This window comes from Lithobates pipiens, unplaced genomic scaffold, assembly GCF_037356315.1.
Source record: "Lithobates pipiens isolate NorthernLeopardFrog02 unplaced genomic scaffold, aLitPip1_a1.2 Scaffold_23, whole genome shotgun sequence".
Classification (NCBI taxonomy): domain Eukaryota; kingdom Metazoa; phylum Chordata; class Amphibia; order Anura; family Ranidae; genus Lithobates; species Lithobates pipiens.
In genome coordinates, this window is record NW_027507785.1 from 170,069,181 (window position 1) to 170,081,871 (window position 12,691).

Sequence of the window (12,691 nt, forward strand, 5' to 3'; positions counted from 1 at the left end):
AAATGCACTGATTGCTGTGTAAATTACACTGGCAGTGAAGGGGTTAACCAGGAGGTGGCAGTGTAGGGGTTAAGTGTGTCCTAGGGGCGTGTTGCTAACTGTGGGGGGTGTGGCTGTGTTGTGCACATCACTGATCTCTGCTCCAATCACAGGGAGCAGAGATCAGTGTCACTTGTTGCTAGGCAGAACGGGAGATGCTTGTTTACCATAGCATCTCCCGTTCTTCCTCTCTGTGAGGTACGTGATTCTGCCTGTACGTGCCCTTCTGCTGACGTATATCGGTGTGATGCGGTCGGGAAGCGGTTAAATATCATGCCTGGGGGATGTCTACAGTATGCCTGTAATGTGGTGCAGTTTTCCCGTGTTTAGAACAGTACCACAGCAAAATGACATTTCTAAAGGAAAAAAAGTCATTTAAAACTGATGGCGGTTGTAAAGAATTGTCGGGTCTCGGCAATATAGATAAAACTCTTTGAAAAAAACGCATGAGTTCCCTCCCAGTTCATTACCAGGCCCTTTGGGTCTGGTATGAATATAAGACCCCTTTCACACCTCACCGCCCATAGCGTCGGCGGTAAAACGCTGCTATTTTTAGTGGCGTTTTACCGCCGATTTGCGGCGCATTTCAGCCGTTAGCGGGGCGCTTTTACCCCCGCTAGCGGCCGAGAAAGGGTTAAAACCGCCAGCAATATGCCGCAATAGCGACGTTTTGCCGGCGGTATTACAGCGCTGCCCCATTGATTTCAATGGGGAGCAGCAGTGGAGGAGCGGTAAACACACCGCTCCTTCACCGCTCCAAAGAAGCTGCTGGCAGGACTTTTCCCTGATGTCCTGCCAGCGCACTGCTGTAGTGTGAAAGCCCTCGGGCTTTCACACTACAGACAATGGTGCAGCTTTTTTAGGGCGGATTGCAGGTGCTATTTCTAAAGCTATAGCGCCTGCAAAACGCTCTGGTGTGAAAGGGGTCTTAAGGGGTAACCCTAATCAAAAAGTAAAAAAAAGAACGAATTGCGTGGGGGTCCCCCAATCCATACCAGGCCCTTCAGGTCTGGTATGGATATTAAGGGGAACCCTGCGGCAAATTTCTGCCTCTCAGATAAGTTTCCACTCACACCATTGATCTTTTTAGTTACCTGTAAGGAGGTAATTCTTCCCAATGACCACAAGTGTAAGGACCATTCTTCCCACTGACTATCACACTAATGTATCATGAGTTGTAGATTTCTAATTTTTAGAAGGGGTTCCCCCGAGACCAGAGAACTATTTCAAGGGTTCCTCTGTCTTGAAAAGGTTGAGAAAGGCTGGCCTAAACCATCTTTATGTGGAGCAACAATTCTTTTTTTCGGATCCTTAGAGAGTTCTTTGCCATGAGGTGCCATGTTGAACTTCCAGTGACCAGTATAAGAGAGTGAGTTCGATAACACCAAATTTAACGCACTTGCTCAATATTCACACCTGAGACCTTGTAACACTAACGAGTCACGTGATACCAGGGAGGGAAAATGGCTAATTGGGCCCAATTTGGACATTTTCACTTAGGGGTGTACTCACTTTTGTTGCCAGCGGTTCAGACATTAATGACTGTGTGTTGAGTTATTTTGAGGGGACAACACATTTACAGTGTTATACAAGCTGTACACTCACTACTTTACACTGTAGCAAAGTGTGATTTCTTAAGTGTTGTCATATGAAAAGATATAATAAAATATTTACAAAAATGTGAGGGGTGTACTCACTTTTGTGAGAAACTGTATACCTATACAGTGCTTGCATGTTTTTGCACATTTTGATGCATCACATTTACTGTTTCGGTGCAGTGTGATTTAAAAAAAAAGGATGCTTGCACTTCTTTTGTGTGATTTTTGCACATAGGGCAGCCCAATGAAATGAATGGGCTGCCCTATGTGCAAAAATCACACAAAAGAAGTGCAAGCATCCTTTTTTTAGAAATCACGCCACAATGAAACAGTAACATGTGATTTCACTCAAATATGAACAGAACCTACAGGTTTACAGTACTTTTATGATGTTGCTGGTTGTGAGTTATTTATTTGGTGCTTTAATATCAATTACCAACCTGAAACCCACTGCATCCAGATTACGTCATACTTTCTTGGGGTGGGAATGAAGTCTTGTAGACAGTAGCAATAAAGAGTTTCAACCTTGTCTGCTTCTTCTTCTAGATAGTTTTGGGCTTCTTCTAGGAAAGGCTCCGTCATATCCACCAGTTCAATAGTATTGAAAACTGGTAAAAGGACATGTTTACTCACTCTACCAATCCCCGAGCCACAATCAAGAGCATAGCCTGTACCAGCTTTTCCAGGTCCCTGTAATTGGGGGGGGGAAATGCAGTTAGTCTTTTTTTGGCAGTGCCTTTTTAACAAGTAAATGTCAAAACATGCCATAAACTAAAAGCAATCAAAATAATACAACATAAGCGAAAAAAGTAAAAAAATAAATAAATAAATAAATAAATAAAATAAAAAAATCACAAAAAAAATAAAAAAAGATATGGAAATATATAGATATATATGTATATATGTCCAATTGATGTAAAATCCAACAATATGCACGCCGTACTTGGAATAATCAGATGAATAATCCTTCCAAATTAGGGCTGTAAATGCTTGCAAGAACTATACAATTTTCTGCAGTTCAAATAGCTGAAAATAACAAGAAAAAGGAAGAAGGAGGCTGCTCCACACCTTCTGGAGAAATGCCGCTCACCTCAAAGTTTTAACCAAACTGGTCAAACAGCGTTTGTACGTTGACATAAGGATCTCCTTTTGCAAGACTCGAGTGTGCAATTGAGCATATGGTACCGTCTCGAAAGTGGCTACCATGAGACCCAGCAAAAACGCAGCGACGACCACCTGCGGGACACCAACAGCTTCACTGCAGCTTGAAGAGTCTGTAGCTTGTCCGGAAGGAGAAGGACTCTCGCCTCTGAGGAGTCCAGAAGCAGGCCCAGGTACTCCAGGCGTTGAGTCGGCACCAACACCGACTTCTGTAGGTTCAGTACCCAACCAAACTCCCGAAGAGTTTGCATAGTGATTGCCACATCCTCCCTTAATTCTGAGGCGGAAGCTGCTCTCAGAAGGAGGTCGTCTAGGTAACCCACAATTGCGAGCCCTTGTTGCCTTAGCAAAGCCACAATTGGGGCTAGCACTTTGGTGAAGACCCTCGGCGCCGACGCCAGGCCAAAAGGGAGAACTACAAATTGGTAGTGCTTGTCCGTGACCGCAAATTGCAGAAACATCTGATGCTTGATGCATTTGAGGACATGCAAGTATGCGTCCTTGATGTCCAGGGATATCAGAAAATCCCCCTGATGGAGTGCAGCAACCACTGAGCGAACTGATTCCATCCTGAACCTTTGTACTTTCACAAAGCTGTTGAGGGCCTTGTGGTCCAGGATGGACCCCTACCTTTCTGGCATCGGTACAGGTACTATCACCCCACGCAACAGAAGGTCCTGTACTGCCCTGAAAAGGGCTTCCCCAGGGCTGATTTAACATATGGGCTATTGGAGCTGCAGCTCCAGGCCCCTTACCTTAAGATAGGCCCATTGTAAGAGGCAATGCGCTCAATGAATAACTTGGAGCCTGCAGAGCTTGACAGGCTGCACCGCCTGTCAAACATGCTCGCAGTAGCAGCGTAGTCCAACAATGTAAAACTGCCATTCAGCAATGTAAAAAAAAAAAAAAAAAAAAAGGAGGCGGCAGTAGCACCTCATGAACACCTGTCAGCTGCTGTTATACCACTATACCACTCATTGAAAAGCAATACACCACAGATCACTTTTCAGAATGCAGTAAACATTACTGAAAATGTGAAAGAAATTGAAACACATCATGCATTTCACACTCTCTGACTCTCTGCCTGGGACATACAGACAAAGTCAGTCTGTGAAGAGTGTGGGAATCATCGGCTGGTAACCATTGGGCCCACTTACTTCCATCTGGGATCTAGGACGCCTATAAAAGGATTCTACACCGTGATCTTTCTCCTCAGAAGTTGGAGTACAATCCTTTGGGATTACAACTCTTTAGACTCACTGTCATAGGGCATGTGGGTCCAACTGTTCTGGTAAGAGTATCCACCTTATATCTTCAGAGTGTTACATCCTCAGATACTTCTACAGACAAATAGATTGCCGTGGTTTGTCTCCTTGTTGCCTTGATCCAAGGTCTACATGAGAAGATTGGTCACTCTTTTTCCATACAAGAGGACTTTCATACAGATTGATGAACTGTTAATAGTTTATCCTTCAGGATTCACATCATGTGATCCCACTGTTATTACATTATTTATGCACTGCTGTATTTATATAGCACCAGTGATTACACTTTGCACATAATGTTGTTTGCACTTGTTTTATAATAAGTGCAAAATCCCTCTTCTCTCTCTTTTTTTAGCACAGGTTATTTATACTCACTTAAAATTTACCTTTAGGTTTTTTGAGTTTATTTTTTAGCGCTACATTTATTTTCTTCACATTTATTATAACTTTGTTTGTTTGAGTGTCAGCTGCTAGTTCCATCCAAGTGTTTTGCTTTTTTACAATTTCACACTCACCACCAACCAGGTCACTTCCCAGCCACTTTCCACGTTGGCCACCTCCCTTCAACTTATCAATATCACAGATGACTATTTCCCAACCTGCAGATGACAGATCCTACTCCAAAAATATATCACTCCCAGTTACTCCCCTGTCACGACCGTCCTGGCGTTCCGATCGCACATGGGAGATCTGCCCGCAGAGGCCTGTTGTTAAGAACCTGTCGTTTCCCTTTAGCGCGTGTTAACGTAAACGGACGCACGTGGGTGCACGTTGGCACGATTGGGCGCACGCGGGTGCGCGATTTGGCGAACAGGCGCACGGCCACTCGCGGGGGCACGCAGACTCGTCGTGCGACCACTTTGGCGCCCTAAAGGTTTCTTAAGGACTCTGTCTCCGTTCCCCTCTTGCTGTCCAGTCTACAGCGTGTTCGGAGATTCTGTATCTGTTACCTGTTGCCTTGATTCCTGTGACCCGGCTTGTTCTTGACCACGTTCGTTTGCTGCCTGCCACCGACTACCCGCCTGTCTGACCACGTCTCTGCCTCTACCCTTGTACCGTTGTTGACCACCTGCTGCCGACCCGGCCTGTACCCGACTCTGCTGTTACCTACCGATCCACTCGGATTTCCAGTGCCTGCTGTCTCCGCTGACGACCTCCTGCCGTTCCTGCCTTGATCTGCCTGAGCCTGCCGTCCTCCGCTGACGATCGTCTGCCTTGCTAGCCCTTCTGCTTGTGCTTGCTGTCACCTGCCGACTGCTATATATGTGCTGCTGTTGTCTATCCGGACCTGCCTTTACTTGCCAGGCACTTGTGCCCCCTGAACTTTTGAACCTCTGTTACCACCTTCAGGGGTTCTCGAGCCAGGGGCTACGAGAGGTCGCTCCCTGCATTCCGGGCTCGCCTACCAGGTACGTGACAGTACTGGACAGCAACGTCAGAGCCTAGGCAGGGAGCCTCCCCTATGGACGAGCTCTGCCGCCATCTTGTCGGCCTTACCCAGGCGGTGAAGAACCTGCAAGAAGGTTATGGCAGACTGGAGGAACAAGTTCAAGCTCTATCTGCTACCTCGCCAGCTGCCTCCGGGCCCCATGCCCCACCATCAGTGGTGATGATGCCACCCAAACCCAGGGTCCCTACTCCGGAACGATTTTCCGGCAACCGGAATAAGTTTAGAGCCTTCCGCAACTCTTGCGAACTCTTTTTTGCCTTGCAACCAAGGACTTTCTCCCTTGAGGCAATCAAAGTGGGGTTCGTCATTTCCTTATTGACGGACGAACCGCAGGCCTGGGCACACCGCCTCTTGGAGCGAAAAGATCCATCTTTAGACACTCTGAACACCTTTTTCCTGGCAATGTCAAGACTTTATGAAGACCCTCAACTTGCTGCGACCGCAGAGGCAGCCTTACACGCCCTGCAACAAGGTCGCAGGCCTGTGGAGGATTACGTGTCGGAATTCAGACGCTGGAGCTCCGACACGGACTGGAACAACGCAGCCCTTCGATACTAATTCCGTATGGGCCTGTCTGAGCCTCTGAAGGACGAACTGGCACGTGCAGGCATCCCTGAGACTCTGGAAGCCCTCATAGACATTTCGGTTCAAATCGACAGACGTTTAAGAGAGCGTCGTCAGAAGCGTTCCACCACAGCCACCCGCCCCGTCTGGATGTTGCCACGTGTGCCTAGCTCCACTCATTCAGCCCCTTCTGCTCCTGCCACAGCCACACTGGATCTTCCGGAACCCATGCAGCTGGGGCTACTCCGTCCATCCCTGACACCTGAGGAACGTCAACGCCGCCGGGTTGGAAACCTTTGTCTTTATTGCGGAGAATCAGGACACTTTGTTCGCACTTGCATAGCTAAGATGCGTAAGTGCCTTTTCATCCCACCTGTTCCCTCACCTGTACTGTCTAATAACACTTCTCACCTGGCTGTCCCTGTTCTTTTACAGCTTCCAGGAAGGACTGTCCAAACTCACGCGGTTATTGACTCCGGGGCGTGTAGTGGCTTTGTGGATTCGTCCTTCACTCTAATGAACAAGATTCCTCTTCGGCCTAGAGAGAAGGGACTTTCAGTATTTTTGGCCGATGGTTCTACCCTTGAATCCGGACCAGTGACCCAGGAGACTACCCCCTTATCTGCTACCATTGCCGGGACTCACCAGGAATTCTTATGCCTAGATGTCATCAAGTCTCCATTGTTTCCCATCATTCTAGGCATGCCTTGGTTGAGAGCACACAACCCACGCATCGACTGGGCCACTGGAAGAATTGAGTTCCCTTCGGTCTATTGCCTCCAGCATTGTTGCCCAGTTGTTGACAGGGACTCCTCTGCCCTCCTCTGTTTGGAAACAGACGCTGAGACCCGACAAGCTGTACCCAAGGACTATCATGATTTCCTGGATGTATTCATTAAAAAGGGGGCCGAAACCCTACCACCCCATAGGCCATACGACTGCCCTATTGAATTACTACCTGGGGCAGAGATTCCTTTCGGAAGAATCTTCCCTCTATCTGAGTCTGAGCTGAGTACCCTGAGATCCTACTTAGATGACAACCTTGAGAAGGGATTTATCCGACCTTCCACCTCCCCGGCAGGTGCAGGGATTTTCTTTGTTGAAAAGAAGGACCATTCCTTACGCCCATGTGTGGACTATCGGGCTTTGAATAAAATTAATATTAAGAATCGTTACCCCCTGCCATTAGTACCCAAACTTTTTCAGAGACTAGGTTCTGCTAAAGTATTCTCCAAGCTGGATCTTCGGGGTGCCTACAACCTCGTCCGCATTCGGAGGGGTGACGAATGGAAGACTGCCTTCCGTACCCGCTTTGGGCACTTCGAATATCTTGTGATGCCGTTTGGGTTGTGCAATGCCCCAGCTACATTCCAACACTTTGTCAATGATATTTTTAGAGACTACCTTGACCTATTTGTAATAATTTATCTTGATGGCATCCTGATTTTTTCCTCCACTTTAGCCGACCACCGAGAACACGTCAAGAATGTCCTGGCTCGTCTCCGTCTTCACGGCCTGTATGCCAAACCTGAAAAATGTGTCTTCGAACAACAGAGCATCCAGTTTCTCGGTCTGGTCATTTCCGTAAAAGGGGTCGAGATGGATCCCCAGAAGATCTCTGCTATCCTAGACTGGCCTGCCCCTTCCGATAAGAAGGGGGTTCAGCGGTTTGTGGGGTTCGCTAATTTCTACCGGAAATTTTTTAAGGGATTCTCCTCTATCATTTCCCCCATCACCGGATTGACCAAACAGGGTCAGAAGTTCCGATGGACCCCCGAGGCGCAAGAGGCTTTCAAGATTCTGAAGGACTTGTTTGTATCGGCTTCCGTCCTAAAGCATCCCGATTCCGCTCTGCCATACATCCTAGAAGTGGATGCTTCAGAAATAGCGGTTGGGGCAGTGCTCTCCCAGAGACAGGGGCCCAAGTCTTTGCTACACCCGGTCGCCTTCTTCTCCCGCAAGCTGTCTGAGGCGGAAAAAAACTACGACGTCGGTGATCGCGAGCTACTGGCAATAAAGGCAGCTCTCGAGGAATGGCACTATCTTCTTGAGGGCGCCACCCACCCGATCCTGGTTTATACAGACCATAAGAACTTGGAATATCTTAAATCAGCAAAGAGATTGAAACCACGTCAGGCCAGGTGGGCGCTCTTCTTCTCCAGGTTTTCGTTCCATATCACCTACCGTCCAGGATCCAAGAACACCAAGCCCGACGCCCTGTCTCGCATGTACAGTCAACCAGAAAGTCCTCGGTCTTCGGATACTATCCTCTCCGCGGGGAACTTTCTCCTGCTCCAGGGGGATTTAGTGTCTCAAGTTAAGCAGGCCTCCATAGGCACTACCCCTCCACCCGGCATCCTGCTGTCATCCAGTAATGACCTTCTTTGGTACGAGGACAGGATCTTTGTCCCCCAGGAAGTACGGACTCTGGTTCTGGCCTCCTGTCACGACCATCTGTTGGCTGGCCATTTTGGGGTACACAAGACCTTGGAGTTACTCAGACGTACGTTCTGGTGGCCACGAATGAAAGATGACTGCAGGAAATATGTAGAGGCTTGTATCACCTGCATTCGGAGCAAGGGCAGTAAGTCAAGAGCCTGGGGTCTGCTGAAACCACTGCCCGTTCCTGACAGACCATGGAGGATGATCTCCATGGATTTCATCGTCGAGTTACCCCCTTCGGAGGATTATTCTACGATTTTCGTCGTAGTAGATAGGCTCACCAAGATGGCCCACTTCCTGCCCATGAGGGGCACTCCTTCAGCCACAGAGACGGCCAAGACCTTCATTAGGGAGATTGTGAGACTCCACGGCATCCCCGCTAATATCACATCTATTAGGGGGGTGCAGTTCACTTCGAGGTTCTGGAGAGCGCTCTGCGGAGCTCTGAAAATTTAACTCCGCTTGTCTTCAGCATATCATCCTCAGACCAACGGCCAGACCGAAAGGACGAATCAGACGTTGGAGCAGTATCTACGCTGCTTCTCGTCCTTTTCTCAAGACGACTGGGCCTCGCTTCTGCCCTTGGCTGAGTTCGCGTACAATAATTCAGTTCACTCTGCCACCAAGCAATCCCCGTTTTTTGCGAACTTTGGCTTCCACCCACTATTTCTGTCTGGCAATCTTCCTGAGTGTCCGGTACCAGCGGTGCAGGAGAACTTCAACTTCTTTGAGACTAATAACAAGCTTCTGCAAGAAACCTTGACCAAGTCACAGGAGTACAATAAAGAAGTGTTTAATAGAAAGAGAAGGGGGGAACTGGATCTCAAAGTCGGGGATCAGGTCTGGCTGTCCATCCTGAATCTCAAACTGTCTTGCCCATCCAAGAAGTTGGGCCCGAAATTTGTGGGTCCCTTTCCGATCGTGAGGAAACTGAATAGTGTGGCATTCGAGCTAAAGCTTCCAGAATCTTTTCGGATTCACCCAGTTTTCCACGCATCGCTACTCAAACCTGCAGTTCCGGATTCTTTTGCCGACCGAATTACCAGTCCTCCAGAACCCGTGATTGTCGATGGGGAAATTGAATTCGAGGTTGAATCCATACTAGACTGTAGGAAGAGACGGAACCAGATTCAATTCTTGGTTAAATGGAAAGGGTACGGGCCTGAGGAGAACTCCTGGGAACCAGAATCCAACATCCACGCGAAGAGACTAATCTGTGCCTTTAAGAGATCCCACCCGGGTAAGATGGCACAACTGGGCATCCGGAGGCTGCCCCTTGGGGGGGGGGCAATCCTGGCATTCCGATCGCACATGGGAGATCTGCCCGCAGAGGCCTGTTGTTGAGAACCTGTCGTTTCCCTTTAGCGCGTGTTAACGCGAACGGACGCACGCGGGTGCGCGTTGGCACGATCGGGCAATCCTGGCGTTCCGATCGCACATGGGAGATCTGCCCGCAGAGGCCTGTTGTTGAGAACCTGTCATTTCCCTTTAGCGCGTGTTAACGCGAACGGACGCACGCGGGTGCGCGTTGGCACGATCGGGCGCACGCGGGTGCGCGATTTGGCGAACGAGCGCACGCGGGTGCGCGGGGTCACGAACGGGCGCACGGCCACTCGCGGGGGCACGCAGACTCGTCGTGCGACCGCTTTGGCGCCCTAAAGGTTTCTTAAGGACTCTGCCTCCGTTCCCCTCTTGCTGTCCAGTGTACAGCGTGTTCGGAGATTCTGTATCTGTTACCTGTTGCCTTGATTCCTGTGACCCTGCTTGTTCTTGACCACGTTCGTTTGCTGCCTGCCACCGACTACCCGCCTGTCTGAACACGTCTCTGCCGCTACCCTTGTACCGTTGTTGACCGCCTGCTGCCGACCCAGCCTGTACCCGACTCTGCTGTTACCTACCTATCCGCTCGGATTTCCAGTGCCTGCTGTCTCCGCTGACGACCTCCTGCCGTTCCTGCCTTGATCTGCCTGAGCCTGCCGTCCTCCGCGGACGATCGTCTGCCTTGCCAGCCCTTCTGCTTGTGCTTGCTGTCACCTGCCGACTGCTATCTGTGCTGCTGTTGTCTATCCGGACCTGCCTTTACTTGCCAGGCACTTGTGCCCCCTGAACTTTTGAACCTCTGTTACCACCTTCAGGGGTTCTCGAGCCAGGGGCTACGAGAGGTCGCTCCCTGCATTCCGGGCTCGCCTACCAGGTACGTGACATCCCCCCACCCACTGATTGATATCCCTCCATGATCACCTCACACCCCCCTGCTGACAGACCTCTCTCTTCAGCCTGTCCCTTTCTGACCTGTGGATGGGGGAATAACTCCCACAGTGTTATTGTTTTCTGCCAGCGAGGAGCCCTCCCAACCCTCACAATACAATGATCAGTGTTGCTAACTATAGCTGGCAGCACTGACTGTTTTGATAAAAACCTGACAGGCTGGTTGTACTCAAGTCGATTAACCACTTAAGGACCGCCTCACGGCGATATACTTCGGCAGAATAGCACGGCTGGGCACAGGCACATACAGGTATGTTGCCCTTTAAGAGAGCAGCCGTGGGTCGAGCATGCGGCTCACTCATGACCCGGTCCTGAGCTCCGTGACCGTGGCCGTGGGACCCGAGGACCCGATCGCCACCGGTGTCTCGCGATCAGGTCACAGAGCTGAAGAACGAGGAGAAGTAAGTGTAAACAAATCTCTCCTAGTGCTTCCTAGTGTGGCTGTCACTGATCGTCTGTTCCCTGTTAGAGGGAAAGACGATCAGTGACGTCAAATGCCAAGCTACGCCCCCAACAGTAAAAAAACACACACATTCACACTTAACTCCTACACTGCCCCCTAGTGGTTAACCCCTTCACTGCCAGTGACATTTTTACAGTAATCAGTGCATTTTTAATCGCACTGATCGCTGTATTAATGCCAATGGTTTCAAAAATGTGTCAAAATTGTCCGACGTGTCCGCCATAATGTTGCAGTCACAATAAAAATCGCTGATTGTCGCCATTACTAGTAATAAAAAAATTATTAATAAAAATGCCATAAAACTATCCCCAATATTGCCAGACACTATAACTTTTGCGCAAACCAATCAATAAAAGCTTATTGCGATTTTTTTTACCAAAAATATGTAGAAGAATACGTATCGGCCTAAACTGAGTGAAAAAATATTTTTTTATATATTTTTTGGAGATATTTATTATAGCAAAAAGTTAAAAATATTGCATTTTTTTCACAATTGTCGTTCTATTTTTGTTTATAGTGCAAACAATAAAAACCACAGAGGTGATCATATACCACTGAAAGAAAGCTCTATTTGTGGGAAAAAAAAGGAAGCCAATTTTGTTTGGGAGCCACGTCGCACGACCGCGCAATTGTCATTTAAAGCGATGCAGTGCCGAATCGCACAAAGGGCCTGGTCCTTTAGCTGGAAAATGGTCCGGGGCTTAAGTGGTTAATAGATTGACTTGTGTACAACCAGCTAGCTCATACATAGATCGACTAAAGCTGGTCTCGGCTTAAGTGACTTAATTTCAATCCATGTATGGCCCGCTTAACCACTACGCAGTCCCTAAACATATTTCCACAAACCTTTATATTTTTCCTTCCCAGATTCCTACATCCTCCTCACCTGTACATAGTGCCCACTGTCATACCCTCCACACTCCTCTCCTATACATAGTGCCCACTGTCATACTCTCCACACTGCTCTCCTGTACATACTGATCACTGTCCTATCCTCCACACTCCTCTCCTGTACATACTGCTCACTGTCATACCCTCCACATTCCTCTCCTGTACATACTGCTTACTGTCATACCCTCCACATTCCTCTCCTGTACATACTGCCCACTGTCATACCCTCCAAACTCCTCTCCTGTACATACTGCCCACTGTGATACCCTCCACACTCCTCTCCTGTACATACTGTCAACTATCTTTCTTTCCACACTCCTCTCCTGTACATACCACCCTCATAATACCTTCCACACTCCTATCCTCTACAAACTGCCCCTATCATGCCCTCCACACTCCTCTCCTGTACATACTGCCCACATCATACCCTTAACACTCCTCTCCTGTACATATTGCCCACTGGCATATCCTTCACAGCTCTAGAATGGGCACACTTTTGTTCCATCTTCACCCTGTCTTCCTTTCTGGGTTCTGTGCCTTTGGTTACTTG

General features: G+C 48.6%; 1 protein-coding gene across 1 annotated transcript in view; it reads right to left on the bottom strand.

Annotated features, from left to right (window-relative positions):
* The window catches only part of NTMT2 (N-terminal Xaa-Pro-Lys N-methyltransferase 2), a 110,611-nt gene that overhangs the window by 31,121 nt on the left and 66,799 nt on the right, over positions 1–12,691 (bottom strand). Inside the window, exon 3 of the mRNA XM_077452598.1 lies at positions 2,078–2,327. Within this exon, the coding sequence (XP_077308724.1) occupies positions 2,078–2,327 (250 nt within the window). The remainder of the gene's footprint in view (positions 1–2,077; positions 2,328–12,691) is intronic.